This window comes from Pteropus alecto, unplaced genomic scaffold (genome assembly GCF_000325575.1).
Source record: "Pteropus alecto unplaced genomic scaffold, ASM32557v1 scaffold13, whole genome shotgun sequence".
NCBI lineage: Eukaryota > Metazoa > Chordata > Mammalia > Chiroptera > Pteropodidae > Pteropus > Pteropus alecto.
In genome coordinates this window covers 3,677,241-3,703,030 of record NW_006434373.1, presented here as the reverse complement: position 1 = coordinate 3,703,030, position 25,790 = coordinate 3,677,241, and the positions used below count along the sequence as shown (strand labels likewise).

The following is a 25,790-nucleotide window of genomic DNA, read 5'->3' as shown; positions in this document are numbered from 1 at the left end:
CATTTTTTTTGGAATGCCAACTTAATAGTGAAAGAAGATGACTACTTTTAATGCAACTATGGTATTCTACATCATGATTTTAATGGGAAGTGTTTCTTAGAATAACACTAATGTTTTTAGAGCAAAAAATGATTAAAATTTTTCAAGATTAACTTTTTACCAGTAATAATGAAAATAAAGCATTTTTGAAGCAAAAAAAAATAAGCATTCACAATAAACTATTTCTATTAAAATATAATTTATGGTAATTATTAATAAAACATTCTAATAATTATATATATAGATATGAAGGAATATATCTAAAATAACACTGAGAATGATAGTAACATCATTCAAAAAAAGAATCCTGTGCATAAAAATGCTATAAGCCCTTGAGAATATCTACAGAAGTTCAACATTGGTTTTCTGCTCTCAGGGAGCACATGAGAAGTTAAAATAATAGTAAGTAACATCTCTTTTAGAAGAGTAAAAAGTATTAGCTCTTAAGAGATTAATAAAGGTTATTATGCAAACCCAGAAGTACACATTTTAGCTTGCAGGCAACATGGAATCATTGAAAGTTTCTGGAAGATTGACAAATCAGAGGCAGTGTTCAAGGTGAATTGAGGATTGGGTAAAGTATTAGAGAATGAAGTGCATTTTAGATTTTGTTTTACAATAATCTTATACCGAGAGTGTGCTGGCACCAAAAATAGAATTTAACATCTTTATTTCTTGAACCACATTAGGTGTATTTTTATAAAACGAAGGAATTTATATAGTTCAAACAGATTTAGTGTTTAAGATTTCATTATTTTACATGATTTTTAAAGAAATACCTGAATTCATGTTGTAGTCAATGTTCATTAAAAATGCTTTCTTTGAAATTCATTTTATTATTGCAGTTACTTTTATTTTCTCTACCTTAATATATATAACTTATGATCTTTATATTTTTCCAACATTATCCTAGCCCACAGATATTTCACAGTGAAGTTGAATATTCAGACAAATCCAGGAATTCAGTGATAATTATAGAGATATGTACAAGATACATTAGTGACATAGATATGCTATTATAATTAATTTATTATTATATAGTACATGCTAAATTGAGAGTTCACTAAGTTCCCATTATGGAACAGCAAACAATATGATACAGTTTGAGAATAAACAAGAATACATTGAAAAAGATCCATACTGTAGAAAGTTTAATAAACATTTCAAAAGAGTTTGAACATTATCCTGAAAATTATGACCTGCAATTAAATCATTTTAAGCACAAAAGCAATGTAATGAGATCAATGTTTAGAAAGATCACTGTGAAGTTAGTTTTGTCTTTCATCTACCAGACAGTGAGGGGTAGTCAAAGGGAGACATCCCTATAAAGGTGAGCTCAGTCATCTGCACCTCCTGTGGGATCCTGGGGTTGCCATGGAGACAGAGCGTAGGTCTCTCTACCCCTCCACAACCTCTGTGCTTAAGCTTGGTCACCCTCCTCTTAGCATCTCTATGATTGGAAGTAGCAATCAGTGAGGAGGAGGAGGAGGCAGAAGGAGGAGGAAGAGGAGTTGAAGATCTTCACAGGTTCCCTTAGTATCTCTCTTCTGTACAGCCTCCAGGCCACCTACACTCCATCACAACCTCCGTTCCAGCAATGTCTGTTCTCCTGCAGCCTGCATCTCTAAAAAAAAAAAAAAAAAAATCCCTGAAAACTATAGCAGTAATTGAAGCTTTCGAAGTCATCAATGACAATTTCATTTAATCTTTCAAAATCTGTCACTTCAAAAAAAAAAAAAACTAATGGTTTTCTAATAAAAATAGCGATGACTATAATTCACAGATGGTTTACTTTCACAGGAGTCAGAATGACATTAACATTTTCATCTCAGATCAGAACCCTCTGCATTAGTGCACAGGGAGAGGGCTCAGTAGGAGAACATTTCAATCTCTTTTCTCTGGTTGTGAGAAATATCTTTTTATAAGACAATGCAACAAAAACCAAGAATGTAGGAGATCTGAACATTTGGTCTCATTTGGATGAATCCTAATTTGTCAGATTTGATATAAAACTCTAAGGCACTGATACAGAGTAACTTTATATAAATTCATTCCATAGAAAAATTAAAATGGCCAACATTTTTCTCCTAGTCCACGTCAGTAATAGACAATGTAAATTCCTGCAAATTTAGAATTTATGTGATCTTGTCTGGGGTTTCCTGATTAACAAAGATTCCTAGGTTTATGCTCCACTAATCCTGAGCATCAGTGATAACAGAGGACTTAAAGACTAAAATGCACTAAGAATAGTTTCTAAGGAAGAAATCCAAACTACTACTAAAGGGCTAATTTTATTCTTTCAGGAGTGAATAAGCATTAACTACAAACATAGCATCTTTAAAAGACCAGCAAAGTCAAACAAATGTTAACATTTTAAATGAGAATCTCTAAATATTGCCAATCTACACATAAATTATATGGTAAAGATATGAATGAATGAATGAATGAATGAATATGAAATAATGAATCAGTTCATTGGATAACTGTCAAGTATACTAAATAGCCGAATGAAGTACTTTTCCAATTATCTGAATGTGATGACAGCACAATACCCAGTCATGTCCGCAGTCTTTAGCTATGTCTTAGTAGGAGACTTAGAGATTCAGACCTTCATTCTCTCCTCTTACCACTGAATCAGAAGCCCAGAAACCCTCCTCACTTTCAAAGCCCTTGATTTACTTCTACAGGGAGAACTTTCATGGGCATAAATAACTATACCAAAAACTCACCAGGAACTTTGGGAACTGGCCTGTCCTTCTGGCTCTCACCATTAGACGTGTCTACCTGTCTCATGTGCTCCATCTTCCCTTGAACATGCCTTATGCCTCATGTGTCCACCCTCCTCCTCTCTTGTCATTATCCTAGTCGCAGCAAGAACTTCATTTTTCTGCCTCCAAGTCTGGCTTGACATGCAGATCTGCCGTGTGAAACCCTCAGACCACTTCTTAACTACCCCCCTGTCAGGTCCTGTGGAATCTCCAATGTGTGATGGGAAAAATCCACTTCATCTTTCATATTTACTCTCTAATTTAGCCCTATATATGAATTAAAAACTGGTTATTTCCTGGAGATATTTTATTATGAGATTTCACTTTTTCTCCGTAAAGGGGAAGGTTCAGCTAAATCATTGTTCCCTAATCTTATGTCTTATGTCTGCACATAAGTGGACCATTTTCACTCCACACTCCAGTTTTTTTCCTTTTATTTCCACCATTTACTGACTTCCATGACTTATTTCCAGCTTTCTGAATGACTTCAGGGTCTGGCTTGTATTTTCGTTGTCCATCATGCCTTATTTCCATCCTTGAAGACATTATCATCCATCACTATGACTCATCTTATACCAGAACTTCACAGATTCTCATCTTCTCTAATCTGAATCCACCCTCCCCATATACCTACCACTTTTAAGATCAAGAATATATCTTCAGATTCTTCAAGAGATGTAAATATATATGTATAATGGCAAATATGCAATGCAATGTAATAAGGGAAATAAAGAACCATTCATAGAGTGGTCTGGGAACACAAATGAAAGTCATCAAAACCCTACTGGAAGTGGAGAGATGAGTATTAAAAAATCGAATAATGGAGGTGGGTTTTATTTCCATTGTAAAGGATAAATAGGGGTCGGCCAGCAGATAAGCAATTGTGTTCGAATCTTCTAAACCCAAATTGTTGATTACATTATATTGTCACCCCTACCACTCAAAGGCAAGCCCAGCAATTCATTCTCCAGTTTGAAGAAGGAACTTTATAGATTTAAAATACAATTTCAAAAATTATTTTTATAAATTTAGTTCTGATCCTCTTTAAGTCTTCCAGTTAAACTACATTGCTCATAGGGAAATGTCCATGTTTTCCTGGAATATCCTTCATGATGTGGCCACCAGTTACATGTGCAGCCTCTTCCCTCACCACTTTTCACACAGGTATATCCCAACATGATTTAACATTTTCTGCTCCTTGCCTGTCACATGCTAATTTTCCCAAATTCAACTTTTCTCACCATCCATAGGCACCCTGGAAAATTCCTGTTTATCCTTCAAGACTAAATGGCTTAGGAAATGTGCTTCTCAGTGAACCCTTCCTGATTCCATCTTGATCGCCTTCCCCTCGCTGAGCGTGTATTCTTGAAGGATTTACTCACTGCTTATTTTCCCCAGTAAATTATGAGCTCCTTGAGGAGAGGGACCTCCTTTGTATCTCCAAAATCTGGCATAATTCTCAAGATAAACCCAATTTGGTGTTTTGAATGGCTCTTAGAAATATCACTATAAGAGATCTTCATCATCCATCCAGCTCTCTTCCTGCCCACGGTCTTCATTTAAGTAAGGGGATAGACCTAGAATCCAGTTCTCCTATTTCCATTCCGTAGGTCTTTTCCCCATGTTGTGCTCCTTCCATATATTAGTTCCCTTAATGATCATTATTGATTCTACCCATTGTGGAGTATTGCTGGCTATCACCCTTTTAGAGTTTCATTTGGGGATCTAGGTTTGCATGAGTTTTTCCTTTGAGATTTAGTTCTTCACAATAAGCAACATACCACAGTCAGAGATGAACAGAAAGATGACATGCTCCCTCCTTCCCAATGCCTGTCTCACAGATTTGTTCCGCGGTGCTCACAGACAGTACCAACTGTTCTTCCTGTTGACTGCCAAAATAAGTCAACAGTCAGGGAGGAAAAAAAAAGACTGTGAATTATGGAAAATAACTAGGGAGAAAGAATGGCAATACAATGGGGGAAAAAAGTAACAACTCTGTAGCTACCCATCCAGGCAACTGTCTTAAATGTAAGCCCAATAAAAGAAAACTAAATGAAGAAGAACATCTAATCGACCAGAGGCCTCTGAACCAGGACAGTAATTGAGAGCTTTCCTTGTCAATTTAACTAACTTGCCTGACTGCCATAATGCAAGATTCAGGTCCTTGTCGCTTGCAAAACTGTGTTTCGTTAAAACAACAGATTATGGCTAAGGGGAAAAGTTAGATGGAAAGATGGGAAGTGACAAAATATGTTTGGAGTAAACTCAGTTTCCATATGAAAAGGTTCATAAACTGCCTCTGGCCAAGCACTCTGAAGACAAGTCTGACCTATAAACCTTTCCAGTACCTAATGATGTGTATATACGTGCAAGCTTCGGGTGTCATTGTGATATATGACATAAGCTGCGCGGTGTTGTCATTTTAATGTCCCTAGCTCATGCTTGGGAGCACACGTTAGTCTTCCTCTTATTTTAATGGTGTTTGTTTCAAGTGCCGAGAATATGATTATGAACACATCACAAGAGTTGCCTAAGCAGTATTTCTTCTTTGTCTAACAGAACATCACCTCAGAGCTTCCAAAGCGCTTCATGTTAGTATTTACCAGGTTTTTCTGCAATTATTTATGTCTGCTTCCCCTAAGAGACTGTGAGCACTTACATTGTGAAGGGCATTCCTCACACCTACCACAGTTCTGTGAACTCTTAGAAAATAAGCACAGCGCACAGAAAATTATTTTTAAAATGCATGGATGTGACTTATTATGTGTTTTTAAGAATTTTCTGTGGCAACTGTCTTCATCAATAGTGGCGTGTTTGGACCAGCTTGCATATCACTAGGACTTTTCATAGAAACTAATTTGGCGACATGCTGAAATTTCTCTTGAAACATTTTAGAGAAGAATGTTCATTGTATACTACTGTTTATGCAAGCATCTAGAAGATCATTGCTCATACATGACTTTGTAGAGACTTGACTTTGGTGCCACAGTTCTAGAATTACAGTTGTAGACATAGAATTTATAATGACACAGTTTAGTAAAAAAATAATTGAAATGAGACAATTTTGTGTGTCTGCCATTTTGTGGACTCATCCTCCCTACTTTGAGTTGAGGACAGAAAAAGATCACAGAGGAAAGGTAGGGGTCTGGCTTGGAAGTGTGAGAATTCATTTATACGGATGGTTTTAACTTCTGAGAGGCAAAGTCCATCAGAGATTTGCACTGCATGCTGCAACTATCACAACTGTAGTGTGTAGGCATTTACTAACATTGATGACAATATAGACACACAACAAATATACGTATTAGAACAAAACCTTTGGGATTGCGATGAAATATAATGGTGTTAAGAATAATAAGGAAGATGTATTGGAATGAATTTTATTGGCTTTGCTTCTTTTAATTGTCTTCTGGAAAAATCTCTTGCCCGATGTCTTTTCCATCATCATTTTAGCATCTTCTTGCTGTTAAATGTTTCCCTACTGTTTGCATTTTAGATGGGAGTCCGAAAAGTGTTTCTGAAATACTGGCATGCCAACCAGCTCAATGATCTGTGCCTACAGCTGCAGAGAAGAATTATCACCTGCCAAAAAGGTAACAAGAACACACTAACATTTCTCAACTTTCCTGAGTTGTGGAATACTCCGTGATTTAGTGCACTCCCTAGTTTAAATGTCAGTGGGATTCACATTATAGTGGGCCACTCCATCCCAATGATACATTTGGGAAACAGTTTTCAGGAATTTAGGAAGCACCGTGGCTTAGTTTGCTCTTTACCTGTCTCATCAGCATATGCAGACACTGCTCATGCTTTATCTATTTGGTCGTCGTTCCATCTGAAGTTTTCACCTATGTCACAATTTGGAAGAAGCGATATTCATATACTATGATTTATGCATCCTCTACCTCACAAAGATTCATTCTCCTTGATCCTGACAAGGAGTGTACCTTCGAACCCCCAGTGACGGGGGCGGGGGCGGGGACAACCCATGTGGCACTTAGGTCCAGCTATGCAGCCAGATTCCTAAGCCAGTTCAGTCAGTACCACTTGTACGCTGAAGCTTGGAGGACTGGAACAGCCAATTATCCAATTCTGCATGTGCCATGGAAAAATCTTTGACTTTATTTTTCCTTTGTGAAGTGATAATATATTTGGAGTATTATCTTTATTAGCAGATAACTTTTTTTTCATTTTAAGAGGAATTGAGAAATTACATTTCAAATATTTTTCTCCTATCAAAACCCAAGAGACCATCAAAAATGGGTACATTTTAAAAATCATGACTATGCCTCACATAAAACACAGGATAGATTTTTAATTTTTATTTGCTTAACAATTTAATTATATGTTATAAATATAATATTTAAAGAAAAGTAAAAAGGAGAAATTAATCTGCATGCTAGTTTTGAGTGGAACTAGTTATAATAGTTAAGCTCTCTGATATATTTGAAACTATTCAAAACAAACAAAGCTGACTCATAGGATGCAGAAATTGGTTTTATTCGGCTCAAGCTTCTGTCCATTTCAATCCCTGTGGGACTTGTCTAGGCATGCCCCTCGTGAAATCTCCAACGTCCCGTCATTTCCCGATGATAAAAAAATTCTGCTATACCCTAGTCCCTAGCAAGTCCAGCCCAAGTAATGCTCAAAATTCAGAACCTCGTTCCATGTCAAAACGTCCCTCTCAGCAGTCTTGGGCCCTAAAGGTGCACACTGGGTGTGATTCTCACCCTTGCCTCCTCGGGTGAGCACAGAAACGAGGATACAGGGCGGCTCTTCTTTCTGATCTGGCTTCGGGTCCCTCTGGCAGGACAAACAAGTGTTCAGTAGCTCTTCAAATATGTGTGCACATCTCAGGGCTTGTCTTCACAACACACCTGAGAACTGGCAAGACCTCTCCTTCTGACGGTCACTTATAATCCCCCCAGCCCCTGGGCACTCCATGGACACTCTCTGCCTAGATGCTCTCTAAATAGGAGTCTTGTTAAATGACTCCAAGCAGACATCGCCTGTCTTGAAAATCATGTCTGGTGCCTGAGAAACACACTCTGGGCCCCTGACAGGTGCAGCTTCTCCCAGCAGAGCCACCTTCCATTCAGTGCCTGGCAGCAGCCGCTGGCACAACATCTGCCTTCTCAGACCTCACAGTCCACAAACACTCCAAGCTCCAGAGTCACATGGCAGGTTCTCTGGGTGGTCTCCTGAAGCCACTTTCATTAGCCTGAAGGTTGGCGGCAGTTTGGGGGAACCTCCGGTGAAAGAGAAGACCCACCTTCAACTGTCAGCAGGTCCTGCCTCTGTGGGTGATGATAATACAGCCTCCTTACCTTCAGTATAGAGAGAGGCTGGAGTCACAGGTCTGTTTTGGAGATGCCTTTGCAATTCCTGTTTGTGTGGTCAGCCCCGACAAGCCACCTTGTCATCAGAGTACCTGCAGCCTCAGCACCACTCGGGCATGGTTAGAAATGCCGAGGCTCAGGCTCCACCCCAGAACTCCTGAACCAGAATCTCCATTTGCAGCCTCAGTTGAAACTGGGATGAGAAGAATCCCATTTATAAGACCAGTGCTCTAACCATCGAGCCGTGGAGCCAACTGAGAATCTAATTTAATATCGTGTTATATATACATAGAATGAGGTATCAGATTCTTCTGGAAAGTTTCCTTAAATATAGTTAAAAAAATGTGTACCTCATCTTCTATCAGAGGTGCTCACTAGAAGTTCCTCTTCTATTTAGTTACAAAGATTAAGTTGCTGTGTCCTTCTGACCTGAAACAGAAGAAATGTACAGAATTCTAGTTATCTTTTAATCTCTAAGGATAAAAATTGAGAATTGTCTAAAAAAAGGGTATCAAGGTAAAAATCATAATTTCATATTGTATAAATGAAATAATAGATATAAAAGCATTTTTTTAACTTATAGGCTTTTAAATGCAAAGCATTATTGATTTTTTTTTTTTTTTTTGTATCTCTTGGAATAGTTCCTTCAATACTTTTTGCAAGTAAGAAATTTACTCAAAATTTATATAATCTGGAGTCTTTTCCAGTTATTCAAGTGTACTCATTTTTCTTTGTAAATATTGCGAGGAAGAAAGCTATAACTTTTAAATTTAATCATTTTAATCTCAAATTATTTGTACCAGAAGTTTTTCTCTGACTATATATGCTCATTTTGTCCTGGACGAAACTCAAAATTTGAATGCTGTGTTGGAAAAGCAGTCTTTTGAAATTGTCAGAAAGAGATCAAATATCAATATATATTTGTGGCAAATTTGTTTTTATTAGTTGTCCCTTATTAAAGATACTAAATTTTAGCAACTGGTATCATTTTTAAAGAATTTGAAAAGGTTGTTCGTAGGAAATTTAAGAAAATAGAGTCCTCTGGATGCAGGACAATAGAATGCTGGGTGAACGTGAATATAATGAATAGCTCTGCTATAGTTGGAGGTCACAAGAAGTCTGGCACATCCACATTAATCTTCCCTTTACTCCAAGAGATTAAACATCTTTAATATACCCTCATTTTCATCCTTCTAAAAGTCAATGTCTCAGTTTGTGAGTTTCTTTTTTTTTTTAATGTAACAAGAATAAACAAACAATGAGATCAATTTGAAGCTGCTTCTCTCTCTCGATGTACCCATTCTGCACTTTATTCCCCATTTTATCTTCCTGGAAATCTGGTTGTACCTTTTGCTGATTAGATTTCTCCCCTTTAGATTAGTTCAGCATGACTGTTTTACAGTGAACTCAATACCTCTGCATTCCAAAGAAACTAAACACTTAGTGATGCCGGTGATGCTGTCTGAGAAAAAGCCTTAAGCATTTTAGGTGTCTGCATATCACTTGCCTATGAAGACATAATTGTGGAAAGTTGTTTCAACCTACCACGTTCTAATCAAGTAAAAGCATCAAAGTGAATATCATAGGTAACCCACACATTTGTTCTTCTATATCATTGGACTATTTTAAGGGACTCAGTGTTTTACAGGCTTTCTTCCTCCCCTACAGACTAAAGTGTCTTTGCTACATACATTGGTTTTCCCTGAAATTATAGATCTTCTTATAATCTGAACAATTTTTTCTAATCTTAAAAAATTAGAATTGGAAGGAACAGCTCCCTAGAGTCAGAAGGCCCAAACGGGGTTTCTGTACCTGCATTTATCCACAGCGTCCAGGAGACGGGCCATTTTGCTCTTGCGAGCATGCTCAAGGGCTTGGAGCAGAGTCCCTTTATCACGAGAGAGCCTGATCCATTTACACCCTCTGCTCATTGTTAAAGAGTTTTTCCTCACATTAATTGCCAACATGCTACCCTGTGACGTCCTCACTGGTGATCTGCTTTCAGCAGAGCTACAGATGGCATCTGTGTAGATGGAGGCTAGGAGAATGAGTTTGGCCTGATTAGCACAGAGACTTGAAATCCTGGCTCTACCATTCATTGGTTGTGTTTACATGGAGGATGATACATCGAACTCAGAATAAGAATTTCCTAAAGCATTCTGATCTCGTATTAAAAGAGGATACCTAAATTCAGTAATGATATCTCTAAAGGCAAAAATCCTTAACCTGAATGCGATCGTGAAGATATTATTCATAATAAAGCTTACATACTATTAGGCCTTACTGATCTTCTCTTTCTTTGTATACAAAATGGAGATAACGATATATTAATTATCATCGAATTTGGCACTAAGGATGGAATAGAGTGCCGAACACATGGAATTGACTTTAAATAGTGGTCACTATTTTTTATTTTCATGTCTTATATGTGTACTGATATGTTAGCAGTTTCAAAGTGTGTTCACTCAATTGTTTCCCCCAATTCTTACACATTTTTTCTAACCCTGCTTCATCAGGGAGCAGAAAGGATGTCCTATATTTCTATACAATCTGTTCCCAGAGTCTTCAATGCAGTATTAGTATTTCTAGGAATTAAATCACAGTCCTATTAACAATATGTGCATGCTGTTTTCAAAGACTATATCCAGGAGCCTCAGATGTTTGTTATAATCTGATATAATGAAAGCTAGTCAATGAGCCCTAAAATAGTCCACTTGGAGCCACATCCCAGATTCTCTGGCATTTGGACCTACTTCTTTCCCACTGACTTTAGTTTAGTCCATCAATGGCCAGTCTCTCTTCCCAAAAGAAATGTGGAAGCCTTATGACCATAGTACCTGCACAATCTCATTCAGTTTAAAGATTCATGCCTCTGGTGTTATCATTACTGAATTTAGATGTCTTTGTTAATACAAGATTAGAATGTTTTAGTGAATTCTTTTTCTGGGTTAAATATCTTATTTTGTAGCTGCTCAGACAAATGTATTGTGACTTTTGTTTGTGCGTGTCTGGGTTTTTTGCTTTTGTCCCTCTCGTTGACCCATGATTGCATTCTTTTATATGGAAGTTATAAGAGGATTTCTAGCACGCCAGCACTTGCTTCAGAAAAGAAGCATCAGACAGCAAGAGGTCACATCCATCAACAGCTTTCTGCAGATTACAGAGGACATGGGACTGAAGACCTATGATGCTCTGGTCATTCAGAACGCTTCGGACATTGCCAGAGAAAATGACCGGCTCCGGAATGAAACAAATGCTACTTACCACAAAGAGAAGTTGGAAGCCAGGAGCAAGCAAGAGGAAGGAACCAAAAGGTAAAAGTGGATAGCATGCAATTTTAATTACCTATGTAATTAATCCAGCAGAGTCAAGAAAGTTCCAATAGCCCTTAATGCAAAGTTCAATCGAATGTGATAGTAGTTATGGTATCAGGCATATATGAATACATGGTTTATTTGAAACTTCCCAGCAATCTAAAAGAATGCTTTTCCTGTGCTTTCTTTATATGAAATAAATGTTACATGTGTTAGTTTAGTCATATGAAATAATTATTGCTTCACCTACAATGCTTGCATCACCTACTGTATTAAGCACAAAGTTTTAAAGCATCTACTATTTCTGTCTTAGCTGGGTTCTTGACATCTTTATACAGGTGTCACATATATAGAACTGACAAAGAAACTTCTGGAAATCTGACCCCAAAAATGTAGAAGCCACTCTGAAAACATAAAAATAGTGAGATAGTAAATGTTTATATAGATGTTTCCCTTAGTAAACTGTCACATGTTCTTTGCCAGTAAGGAAAGCTTTGGGGAAAGCCTCTTATTTTAAAGTTCACTTTGGAGACTGATTTTGAAATAGAAACATGGGGGAACGTTTAATCTATTAATCTATTAAATCTACTTAATCACTCTCGCCTCTCTGTGAATGATGACACCTGTGATTCACTGTACCCCTCCCTGTGAGAGTAGGGACTTGGTCCTTTGAATCTTAATTCACTGTCAGGGAGATGTTTGTTTTTTCATAGGAACTTGGTAATATCTAGTAGTTTCTCACTGAAAATGACTCCCCTTTGCCTTGACTGCCTATGTCAAATGATTTTTTTTATTAAAGTGGAAATGGTGATATTTTTCTCACTAATTAGCTTCAAATATCTCAGTGATTAAATACTGAAAAAAACCCTTTGTATGGAAAACTGTAATTAAACATTACAGGGAAAACAAATTATCCACTGAGTGCCATGCTTTCATCTTCAGCTAGTTCATTTTCTACATAGGCATCTGGCTCTGCCTTGCGGTAGATCCCAGCCCTGTTGGTGCTCTGCCACACAAAGATATAATTATAAAAACAAATTCTCGGAGACTCCTTATAAAATGAATGCATTGGCATCTCTCTAGCACATGATTACATTGACATGTGAAGCCAGAAGCAATTTTTTTAAACCAGATAACTATTAATTTTATATGACTTCCAGAATAATATTTGTTATTTTCTCTGTTGGAGCTAAACAGCCACCCCAATTTCTCAATTTGATTATGTGTTCATTTGCCTGATATAAAATTAAGTGAAGAAGTAGTTGTCTATTTATTTATTGAATACCAGTAGTTCACTTGGCATTAGACAACCAGATGGAGTAACAGAAGAAAAATAATAATTCTGCACATAATGCAATAATTGCCAATGAAATTTAAATGGTAAGGGAGAGAGAGAGAGGAGGAGGAAAGAAAAAAAATGTAAATCTCTGATAGTTTAAGTACATACTGTTTTGCAAGGGGAAGCGGTGATGAACTCCTAGCGTTTGATGCATCAGTAACTCTCTATTAAAATGAATTCCCCAGAAATTATCATTCAGATTGAAATTCTGGTTTCTTGATTTGCTTAATAATCAGAGTGTGAAAAATTCATTCAGTGAATGTCTGATAGAAAATGTGGCACTCCTCAAGAAGTGTTGCATTTGTGTGAGATATTTTTTAAGTAATAATGATGTATCTCCAACATGCTCATCTATCATAAAGGAAAGGGCAGCTTTCTCTGGATGTACCAGCTTCCAGAGCACTGCACATGCATCCTCCAGCCTCTGCAGGAAAGGCTATTCACCAGAAAGCTGCGATTATGTCTGCTTGAGTAGGTTCATTGTTACCATCTGAATAATACATCTGGGACTCTCTGGTGGGGTGCTGTTTGTGTTTTATTCCCCTGAAGAGCTGAAGACAAGAGTGGACTCAGGTATTTCCACTGCAGCTCCATCCCAGTCCCCGTGGCTGTGGACAGCCTGGTCCAGTCCTTGGCTGGCCCATCTGCCCGGTCTCCTTCTCTGCACTCGGTGTTCAGCCTGGATGACAGCAGTGGACTCCCATCACCACGGAAACAGCCTCCACCCAAGCCAAAGAGGGACCCTACCACACGGCTGAGTGCCTCCTATGAGGCTGTGAGCGCCTGCCTGTGGGCCGCAGCCAAGGAATCATCGACTGAAGGTTAGCCACAGGGAAGGAGGAAATGGGCTTGTTGGGTTATTGATGCGCTAACTTCCGGTTTCTGAGTGCTCCGTGGCAGTATTGCTGCCCTAATATATTTTTAATAGGAATAAATCCAATTGTTGGCTTGCCAGAGGCTTTTTAATCATTAAATATAAATAATATTTATTCAAATCTCTAAGCTTCTTAGGAAAAATCTACTTATATATCATTTTCTTAACCCCCACTTCCACATTGAACAAAGAGCCTCAGAAGAGAGCAATTCAGAAAGTTAGTCTCTAGTCCATGTAAATTTTCACTAATTGAAAGGCTAAAAAAATTTATCAGGCTTCCCTATTATCAAAATCTAATTAAAAATTAAGCCTGTTTTATCATGCATTAAATGAAACGATTCAACCAAAGGAGAGTCATGACAAGGCAAAATTCAGTTAGTGAAACTTTTGGGACCAGATAACAAAGTTCCTGCTTTGGTAGTCTAGAATTATTTATACAAAAGAGGACACATCACAGTTTATTCTCAATCTCTCGTAGATTAGTTCATGTGACTATTATTACTTAATTATTAATTTTTAGAATTGTGAAAAATAGAGAAAGTACTTCTTTGCATAACATTTGCTAACTTTACAGACTTTATTTATCACCTACTAAAAGTTAGTCCCTATTCTAGACCAGGGGGTTACATAATAACTGAAATAAACAAAACTACCTTCCCTCATGGGGTTTACATTCTAGTAGGGAAGAAAGATTGCAAGCACAATAAACAAGTCAAAACATTAAGTATCTTAGAAAATGTCACTGCAGAGAAAAATAAATTTGGTAAGAGGGTGGTACTCAGAATGGGTGAGTTAAAATCTTAAATGAAATGGTTGGTCAGGTTTCACTAGAAAATGTTATACAAACATAAGATGGAACACAATTCTTTCAGTAAATAATTGAACCAGAAAAACAGAGGGAAGCCATAAGCTCATCTTTGGGAAAAGATGGCTGACACCAAGGTGGAGGCGTGGAAGCCCATGGACCAGGATCCTGGAGCAATGAGTATGTCCTAGTTATCTTCAACGATGCTTTTTGTTGGTTACTTTAAGAAAGAATAGTTTTAAGGAGAATTTTTAGTTAAAAAAAGAAAAGAAAATGTTGCTGTTGTATGAGTCATGTTACAATAATACTTAGATGGAGATGTAGGCGAAATTTATAACTTTCGGGAGTAGAGTCCAACTGTGTGTTTTTAGCTTCATGGTAATAAGGACAACAGAAGGTAAAAAAATGACATTAGGAAAATCATCTACAGGAGAGTCTTCAGGTGGATATAGATGTGACCATAGATAAAAAACTAGAACAGAACCTCCTAAGAAACAAGGCATTGTCCCAATGTACAGAAACTAAAAGAGGCTTATAGTCTAAACAGATCTTAAAGACAATCCCTGAGAAAGTAGAATAAATGACATTTCCACCATTTTTACTTTTAGACCGCTGTACTAGATTTGTGGTGCAGTTTTCAAAAAGGTGTGATTGAAATGAGAAGAAAGACCTTTTTTGGTATATTGGAAGAGGAAGAATAGTATCTAATAGGCTAAGACTAAAGCAATGGGGAAATGTAAAGTAAAGACTCAAAATAGCATCAGAAGTTGCAAAAACAATATCAAACAAGATTGAAAGTTGCAGTGTGTATAAGATAGAGCCCCATCTAATTTTGAACACTGCAAATAAGCTCTATAAATTTGAATAAGAAGGCCTCAGAATAGCCCGTAAAGTCTAAAAATTCTTTCCATTTGTGCGCATATTAAAAGACCAACTGCCCCGGAGTTGAGCTTTTGGAATAATCAGATGCCAAGTAGGCACACTGTTGTGAAAGGAGAGAAAAACAAAATATTGAGGATAAAGTTGATCTTTCTTATGAGCATCAAAAAAAGTGTCAATTAAAAAAAGTTATTCAAAGACCATAGAAGATAAAAATATATCTAAAATAAAATAACAGAAAAAAAGTTTAATGAAGAAAAAAGCAAGACCACGGTTGTAAAATTCTGCAATTCCTTACTACTGATAAAGTTGACCTCTCTCATACGAGCATCAAAAAAAAGTCAATTAGAAAAAGTTATTCAAAAACCATAGAAGATAAAAATGTATCTAAAATAAAATAACAGAAAAAAGTTTAATGAAGGAAAAACAAGACCATGGTTGTAAAATTCTGAAATACCTTACTACTGTAGGGAATCACAAGGCTCTTAAGAATTGCTGTTGATAAAACATGATGTGATTCATTAGATTTGCAAGATTCTTATGTAAAATTTAAGTTCTTGGAAACTAAATTCAGCTCACATATGATTAAGGTGCTCGTAGGTGTCTCTCTGACAGATAAGAACTCACATTTTGGAGGCTTATAAAAGGGCCAGTCCATAAATCAGTTCCTTTTTTATTATCTACATTATTTATTTTTTTCTTACAATTCATAATTCCTAATCCTGATGACTTTACCATCACCACCATATCTCCTATGGCTGCAGATGAATTCCTGTATTTTGGAATGTGCTCTGAATGCACCTTTTAGAATAAAAAAAATTAACTTGCTTGATCGAACCAAGCAGGCGTGCTGGTTAGTTTTTGTAGCATTAGGAATCAGGGGCCAATATAAGAACTTAGTCACTCAGGCCATCAGTGCCCTGGATTTCTAATTCATAATTGCAAAGGTGGGTACAGTCTTTGTGATAAACCAGCTGTCAGTATCGGCTCGATCTCGTTAATGCCATTGTGACAGGAGCTGAAGATGTCCAATACAGTAACCACTAGTAACTTGTGGCTATTCAAATTTAAAGTAATTATAATTCAATCAAATTTAAAATTCAGTTTCTCAATCATAGTCACATCCTAAGTATGCAACAGCCATAGGTAAGTAATTTCCCATCATCTCAGAAAGTTCTGTCAGGCAGAACTGATTCTCCGAGTGCCATATTCTCACCACAGAGGCCATACGGTAAGTCCTCACTTCATGGAGGCCATAGGTTCCATGACTTTAAGTAAAAGGACATATAATGAAACCAATTTTGTCATAGGCTAATTAAAATAAATAGAGTCCTGGTGGCATCTCGTCAATGTTATACCAAAACAACATTGCACGAAATGATGTTATTCAGTACCTGCTGTACTGAGTTTTTTCACCTAGTAAGATGTGACAAAAGGTAGGAAGAAAATTTGATTATTATTTAAAATGTTCTGTGAACCCTGGTTTCATAAGAACAAGGACTACAACTGAGGTTAGTTTATTATCTGAGCCATTCCTTTGGCCTATTAAAAAATAATTTCAGGTCATTTCCTTTTACAAATAAAGCTGCTAATCAATTCAGGAGGTTATAGAGTGAAAGGAGATCTGATTAGAGAATGAAGGCCAAGAATCTAAGAGAAAACAATAATTAGGTCACATTAAAGTCTTAATCCCTGTGGCCAATCCTGCTCTTATTAACACATGCCTTTCCTATAGATTTTTGTGCAATAAACATGGATAGTAAAGAGAGGTAGGGTAGAGTGCTCATTTTTTTTTTACTACCTTTGTGCCTGAGAAGCTTGAAACATTTTTATGGGCCAGTAAATTTTAACACTTGTTTGCGATCTATTAACAAACTAGAGCCAACTATTTGAAAGTACAGTTTTTTAAAATGTACTTTGCAAACAGTGACTAGGGAAGGAAGAAGAGGAGCCTGGTTTCACTCTCTCTTTGCCAGGGAGCTCATAGCTCCAGTGACCATTCGGAGAGTTGATTCTCTAAACCCAACATGCAGGCTTTCTCCCAAACATGGTGATAACTAGATGGTGAAGTGGCAAATGACAGGTTTTTCTGAGGCAACTGTAGCCTCCATAGATTTACCCTCTGTGATGTGACCTCCGCAGTCACCGTCCCTTCAGATTCAAGCAGCCCATTCCTTATAAATAACATCTTTAGGAATCCTTTTTTTTTTTTAATTACTGTACAACTTCATTCTCAACACAACATAGTTTATATGTACAGATATAAGAATAATTCAGCCATGTGGCTTAATTTGGAAATAATGTTGTTTTTTTTTCTTTTCCACTATCTTATTTATATCTTCGTTCTAGACAACACTTGGCACATAGTAGACACTCAACAAATATGTACTGAACAGATAAATGTTATAGAAATATTTTTTGTGCTGCTTTCGTTAAAGTAGAATTAGCTTCCTATCAATAAATCAAAATGAGCACAATTTGGCAAAGTTCAAAATGTACCCTTGAGATTCCTTGGATTTGGTTTGTCAACATATTTTTTAGCAGAAGCCCCTTTATAATATTTTTTTCTATTATCGGAAATTTGACAGGAATTAGGTCTTACGTGAACACTGTCCTGAGGATGTGTTGCGGGACATAACAAGAGAACATGATTGCATGTTTCACAATTTATGACGCATTTGTGCAATCAACACATATTAATTTAGTGTGTTCCATGAGCTTGGCTCCTCCCTGAGGGCCTTGGAGGCCAGTGAGGGAGATAAATGGGCAAACAAATTAATAGGTAAGCAGAGTAATAGCAAAGAGAGCAGGATGGTGTGGAACACAGAGCAGAAGGGCTAGTCTAGCCCTTGTTGGAAATTGAGGATGGGTCTAGATGGACGTTTAAGCAGCATTACACATGTGGAATGCAGCTCAGTGGGTAAAGTTGGGATGAGAGCAAAGGTGATGGGCTCCTCCCACCAAAAAATTTGTATAACAAGGTTGCAATACATCACAACTCAGTAGAAGCCCTTTTTGTCCAATTTTTAGCTGGTTGTAAATTGATAACTATATTCACTCCTAAATGCTGTGGGCCACCAGCCAGCTAGCTGGTATTTATTTAGGCATCCTTTATTTCCTTGCTACACACTTAGTTTACTCTGCAACGAGGCAAAATCACACTGGGAAAACTGGAATACAGTAGATACGCATGCACACAGATACAAATGTTTTCTTGCTGAGCAAGCTTCTCATTCCTTTTTTCTCATCTATTAAATATGTAGGTATCTTGCTCTCAATGAGAAGGGGCCAAATAATTCATGTCCTGGAGCAAATGGTAACTTAAAAGTCACTTGACGTGCCTTAGTAACAAAGTCAATGGGAAAATATTTTGTGCAAGAAAATTTTGATCTCCTAACAAAACTTAAAATAACTCAAGTCCCTAGACCACTGCACGGCAGCTCAGATAACAATCAGTTTATGAAACTTGACAAGAATTAGGTATTATGTGAACACAAGTTGACAATGTGAGGTTTAACCCTTAAGTTACTGTTAGGACACTAAGGTTTGCCCTAAGGATGATATGTGGCCATGAAATGTCTACCTGACCCCATCTCATTAATATTGTCAAGTATTCATGAGAGTTTTGTCCACAAATCTTAGGACTAAAATATATTGTTAAGAAAATTCTTAATGTAAATTCATTTTCAATGCCCTTAAATCCATATTTTCAACCTATCAGCAAGCATTTGTGTGGAAACTCACACACACACACACACACACACACAAAGAAATAGTCATAAAGGCAAATTATACTTTAATTCTGTAACTGTGGTGATCTAATTTTAGTTAATGAAGAATGAAGCTTTTCAGTTCCCACCCTTAGAGATTATAATTTAGTGCTTATGGAATATGATAGAAACTGTGCTATCTACATTCTCAATAAAGCACCCCAGGCACTCTGATATTGCTGAACCCCATACCATACTCAAAGGAACCCTGCTCTATCATTCATAATTAATTTCTGGTTGTATAGTAATAAGATTATGATGATAACTGCTGACACTTATTGAGTGTTTATTGTGTGCCAGGTATTATGCTAAATATCTTCAATTTTTAGAATGACTCAGTGGAGTAAGATATCATCATGTCCCCTCTGTAGATGAGAACACTGAGTCAGGGAGCAGTGGTGTAACCTGTCCCATGTTACTCATTAAAGGAAATTGGATTCTAGAGGCCAGCTTGTCAACTGCCTCCTAACAAAATATGCTACTTTTATTCATAATAGTTTAACACTCAAAAAAAAAAAGTTTTTCTCTACTTCTAAAGCAAATCTTGAGAGACTGTCATATCAGTTATCTATTGTTCCTTAACAACTCATCCAAAACTTAGTGATTTAAATAAAATACAATCATTTTATTACTGTCTCTTAGGTTCTGGGTGTCAGCTGGGCTCATCCGGGGGATTCTTACTCAGGGTCCTTCATGAAGCTGCAGGTAGTGGCTGTAGTTATCTGAAAGCTGGTCACTTGCACATATGGTGCCTCAGATGTCTGAGGACCCGGACTGCTTGGGCATCTCTATCTCTGTGTGATCTCTCCGCATGGTTTGTGCAGCATGGCAGCTTCTTTCATGGAGAATCAATCCATTAAAGGCACAGGCTCCAGGAAAGAGAACACCAGGCAAATGCTATATGACCTTTTATGAACCAGCCTTGGAAGTCATGCAGTATCATGTCCACCATATCTCATCCATGAGGCAGCTCCAAAGGTGTATTCAGGTTTAGGAAGGAGAAATAGATTCCAGCTTTTGATAGGACTGGAAACACCATTGTGCCCAAGTTTTGGAAAATGCAAATTTCCTCAGTCCACCCTCTGGACAAAATAGTTCACATCCCTCTCTCATAAAAGATGCACTCATCCCCCCCAACGCCTCATTTCATCACCAAATCAAGCTCAGGTTCAAGGCCCAGATTTTATCATCTAAATCAGACCAGACAGATATCCTGGCTGCTCAGGTAGAGCTCCTGAGGTAGACAGCTTCTCCAATATCATCCATACACTGGAGGAGACAGGTATAGGATGCTCCTGTTCAAAAGGGAGGAAGTCGAGAGGCACACAGCAAGCACTTGCACAGAATAGTTCTAAACAACACCTGGGCACACGTTGCCTATGCCTTGATTAGGATTTAGTCCTAGTGCCTGGAAATGATTTTCTATGGCTCTTAGGTCGATGCTCTGGATTCTTGGCTCACCTTTAAATTATATTCCCTAATGCACAAGAGGTGACATATTTGGGGCTATTAGTTTTCTTAGCCTGTTTCCTGTTCATAAAATGTTGACACACTAGAGCTTCTTCATTCTGTATTGACTCTGCTCCTTTCAGTGCAAACTGACTCAGTTTCTTTAAAAGCTTTGTGAGTTTCCTGTGAATCAATGTATAATCTACTCCATTATTCAAAAGCCATATCCACAAATCTCTTGAGATAATCTCTACTTTGGGCTGTGTGCACGATTCCTATGAAGCAATACTTAGAAGTCTTGTGGTTTTGCTTCTTTGAAAAGATCTGTGAAGCATCACCTTAAATCTTTCTGAGGCCTTAATAAAGGGTTTCATAGTCATGATCTTGGCTTCATCTTTAAATCATGCTTTCCTGAAAATGCTCCAGATTTCATCTTTACTTGAAAGTCATTTCTTAACTTCAGAATTATTTGCCATCAGGACAGCCTGACTATGAGAAACTGTTTCATTTTTAAACAGAAAGTCCGGGCTCCTTTATAGGTAAGAGTTCTTTCTTTAACTTACTTCTTTACTCTCGTTTTACTATAGGCAGCTAGAAGAATCCAGAAGGTAGATTTTACACTCTACCTGAAAACATTTTTAGCTATATCATCCAGTTTCTTACGTGTGTGTGTGTGTGTGTGTGTGTGTGTGTGTGTGTGTGTGTGTGTGTGTGTGTTTATTCTCCACATTACTGCAGGTGACCGTGTTCCTAATCTTTCCACAGTGGCATAAGAATGGTCATGTTTCCTCCAGCTTCCAGTTTCTTTCTCACTTTCCTTTAAGCCTCACCAAGAGTTTTCTTGAGGATCACCGTGCTTCTGCTAACATTCTCTTCAGGACTCCTCCAGTTTCTCAAAGTTACTGCCATTCTTTTAAAGGTGTTGTTTTTATTTTTTTCTTTTTATAGTAGCACTCTAGTTCCAGGTACCAATATCTGTATTAGTTGTCTATTGCTATGTAACAAAGCTCTCCAAAATTTAGTGGCTTAAAATAACAATGATCTCATCTCTTTTATGGTTCTAGTAGTTGGCCGGGCTCAGCAAAGCTATTGTCACACAGGTTCTCTCACAGCTGTATTCAGAGTCTGGGGCTGGAATCATCCGAAGACTCAGTTCGTTACCTTTCTGATGTGTGGGCTGGGGAAACCCAGACAGCTGAGAACTGAAGCAGATGGGGTCCTCCTGCAATTCTCTTATCTCCCTGTGGCCTCTCCACATGTTCTCTACAGCATGCCTGCTTCAGGGTAAACAGTTTTCTCAAACAGAGATCAGGGTTACTAAGACATGTGTCAAGAGCTAGGCAAGAGCTAGGCAGAGGCTGCACTGCCCATGATCCAGGCACAGAAGGCAGGCAGCATCCCCTTCCCTGCATTTTATTCGTTGGGGGCAATCACAGAGGCCCACCCCATTTTAAGGTTCTGCAAGAGCGTGCAGGACTGAAAATATTGTTGAAGCCAATTTTGGAAAATACAATCTGTCACATATCCTTTAAATTATTCAAATCTTCAGAACAACTCTATAATACTAATGTTAAAATTTTGTTTGGTTCATTAAATTTCTAGGAGAAGCTTATGAGCTGATATGTTTTAGCACAGTGAAAGCCTTTAGAATAATGCTTATTAATTACAGAATTGTGCATTTTGGGTATTTTCTGCTCTTAAAAGTTGGCAGCTTTTGGGAACTCTATATAATACTGGCTTACAAAGATATCCATTGAATTAGAAAATTAGCTCTGTTCTTTTCATTCTCATTTGGATGTCTCCCATTTGTTTCATGTTTACAATGTGCCAGAATCTGAGCTAACACTTTACATACAATATCTATTTTATGCCTCTGAGATAATTACCAATACCATCATTCTATGCACGACTATACTGAAGCTAGGAGAGAGTTACCCAAGACCTCTTTTAAAATTACAGTTTGCACTCCTGCCATTTACACACACACAGACACACACACATACACACACTTCTGTGATCCCTTATGGCCTGTTGTTTCTCATCCTCATAGCATGTATCATGTTCTGACATGCTTTAGAATTTACTCATTTGTTTAATTTACTTTTGCTTTTATTGTTCGATACCACCCACTAGGGCAAAGGAAGATAGGGACCATTTTCTTTGTGTTCACTAATGTGTTTCAGTAAATACTGGTTGAATGCATGACTAAATGAATGAGTGTGCGAATGAATGGTTGTGCTGAGGTTTGAATCCCGGTTTGACTCCAGAGCCTTAATTTTAACCATTATACTGTATTTTCTCCCCCAAATAACTGCTGTCATATGTGAAGTCATAGTGAGAGAAAAACCTGGCTGCCTTAAACAACTTAGGACTTTAACAAAATCAGATGTGTTTATATCAACAATTCCTACAGATTAGTAAAATACCTAATTAGTAAAATAGTTCACTATTTTTGAGAAGTTTGATATTTCAGTAAAACTTCATGTGATTTTATAAAATTAACATCTCCGTTTTCAGAGAAATTGTGTGTATCTAGTTAAAAAAACTATTATAATTTATAGTAAAAATATATTAGAAAAAGAAGTCTTTTGGAATTTTTTTAACTTAAATGTCAATAAATATTTTAAAGTCATATCTAAATAATGTTTCTGCCTTTTTCAAAATTATTTCTTACCAATAATATTATGCTCAGTTGTTTTTCTAAATACCTCTCCTTTTTCAACTTAAGAAGTTTCCATTTTAAAAACTTCTTACAAAAGTTATAGTCTTGATTTCTCTGTTAAATATGTGTTTCTGTTAAGGATTCAGATATACTGATTAATTGTAAAACTCACCCTGGGCATCATTTTAATAACAAAGTTCTTTTTTTAAAAAAATTATGTATATAGGTGTTTTATTTTGTTCATTTTATACCATTTCAATAATCAAGCTTACTCATCTCCTACAGGAAGTATCCATATGCCACTAACAAAATTTGCTTGCTCTCCCTACATTTCTGTTTTCTCACCTCTGAAATCCTGCGGACCAGTTCAGCCTATACTTATTTCACACCTGTATCAGGCCGTAAGAAAACAAGTGTAAGTAGGTTCCAGCAGCTGATCTGAAGTGTGCTGCATCACTGCATCTCCAGGTACTTTCCCTTTGCAGGTAGGTGGCTGACAATCCTGGGCCACCTTATTGTCCACCCAACGTCTCGTTCGTGGGTAGAAGTTGCCCTCCAGCTCCAAGATCAAAACTCGCTTTCTCGTTGGCAGTCTTGGAAGTGTAGGTAGAGCCAGAATCCTGCGGGGTGGAGGGATGCAGGCCTGGACCTCTCCATCAGTAGGAACACACAGGCGCAGCTTCCAGCCCCTGACCACGTGGTTTGGCCTTGGGTGTCTTTAACACCTCCCATCATTTCTTTGTCCCCCGTTCAGTTCTCACTCGGCCCAGACCGCACAGTGATGACTACAGCACGATGAAAAAGATTCCTCCTCGCAAGCCAAAACGAAGCCCCAACACCAAACTGAGCGGCTCCTCGGAGGAGATCTCCGGCTCTGGACCAGGGGTCAGGAGGGCCCCCGGCACGCGGCGCAGAGCGGCGGGCCCGCAATACGCCCCAGGGGCGGTGCCAGGAGTCCCCACACCTCTGGCGCACTCAGAGCCAGAGCCCGAGCCCGAGCCCGAGCCCGTCTACATCGAGATGGTGGGCCGCGCAGAAAGCCCCGACCAGGCAGAGGCTGTGTATGAGGAGATGAAGTACTTCGTGCCCCACGAGAATGGAGGCGGTCGGGGGGTGGGCGCCTGGGTGACCGCGTCGCCCCCTTTGCTGTGTGAGAGTCGGAGCCCCATCACCTTGGAGGATGGCGATGCTAGCTGCCAGACGCCGGGGCCCTGCAAAGATGCGTGCGACATTCCAGCCCCCTTCCCCAACCTGCTCCCTCACCGTCCCCCACTCTTGGTGTTCCCCCCGACCCCTGTCACCTGCTCCCCCGCGTCGGATGAATCGCCTTTGACGCCCCTGGAGGTGAAAAAGCTGCCAGTCCTGGAAACCAACCTCAAGTATCCTGTGCAGTCCGAAGCCTCGAGTCCTCTGTCTCCGCAGTACTCCAAAAATCCAAAGGGAGACGGTGACAGGCCTCCTTCCCCTGGTCTACCTGTATTTAACGGATCCCACAAAGTTTCTCCGCCTCCCACACCACCGCCGGCTCCTGCACCTCCAGCGGCTACCCACCGACAGAACCCGCACTTCACGTTCCCACCGGAGACCGCCATGGTGAACACGGGAAAAGCAGCCACAAACTCAGATCTGTCCAAAGTGCAGCAAAAGCCAAACTCAGCTCCAGCTGCGAGTCCAGGCAGCTCCTTCTCCAAGATTCCTTATTCCCCCGGGAAGGCCACAGCTAGAGTTGACCATAGGAAGGTCAACTCTAACTCCTCCTCTCCAGTCCTCTATAGCCCCCCTAACTCCAGACCTCTCAGCAGCCCTCTGGATGAGCTAACTAGCCTCTTTAACTCTGGAAGGAGCGTCCTTCGGAAGTCTGCAGCGGGAAGAAAAATCAGGGAACCTGAAGGTAAGCAAAATAAAAGCATATCTCCCTTTTGGGCTTTGGGATAGATGGAGGGAGGGAGATATACACTTATACATATATACATGTATATGTAATTTAAATAATGTTTGAGGTGATTGTGGTCATTCAGAGAAAATCTTATATAACCAATATGGACAAGTAGGTAAGAATGAATAACTTACATTTTGCAGATGAAAACCCATCATATAAAAATACATAGTACTAAAACTGAATTCAATAAATTCTTGAATTGATAATTATTAGAATAAAAGTCAAATTTAACTACTGGCTCTTTTTTTCCCTAATAATACTTCTTCGGGATATGGAAATGGTAGTTTTGTAACATTATATTGTTGATTCCTATATTATTTACAGTTCACCATTAACTCCTGTCCATCCTGTTTTGTCCATTTCGTTTCCGCTCTTGACTTCTGGGATGATTATCTATTCAGTTACTTCCTTACCTATAATTTTTTTGAATGAATTTTATATTGTTTTGAATGAATGACTTCTGTTCTATACCACTGAAAGCAACATTTAACTAAGTTCTTCCTGTGTCTTCTCATTGAGCACCTTAGCCTAAGGCATGGTTTGCAGCTGACAGTCCATTCAAGTGAGCTCAGCACCAGGCTGTTGCAGCCAGAGGCTGTTGTTGCCTGTTGTT

General features: G+C 38.4%; 1 protein-coding gene across 5 annotated transcripts in view; it reads left to right on the top strand.

Moving 5' to 3' along the window:
- MYO16 (myosin XVI) overlaps nucleotides 1-25,790 on the top strand; it is a 516,601-nt gene that overhangs the window by 427,662 nt on the left and 63,149 nt on the right. For all 5 annotated transcript variants that reach the window (XM_006909366.3, XM_015587388.2, XM_025045004.1 and 2 more), the window contains 4 exons: nucleotides 6,304-6,400; nucleotides 11,214-11,460; nucleotides 13,349-13,620; nucleotides 23,993-25,129. In XM_006909366.3, the coding sequence (XP_006909428.1) occupies nucleotides 6,304-6,400; nucleotides 11,214-11,460; nucleotides 13,349-13,620; nucleotides 23,993-25,129 (1,753 nt within the window). The remainder of the gene's footprint in view (nucleotides 1-6,303; nucleotides 6,401-11,213; nucleotides 11,461-13,348; nucleotides 13,621-23,992; nucleotides 25,130-25,790) is intronic.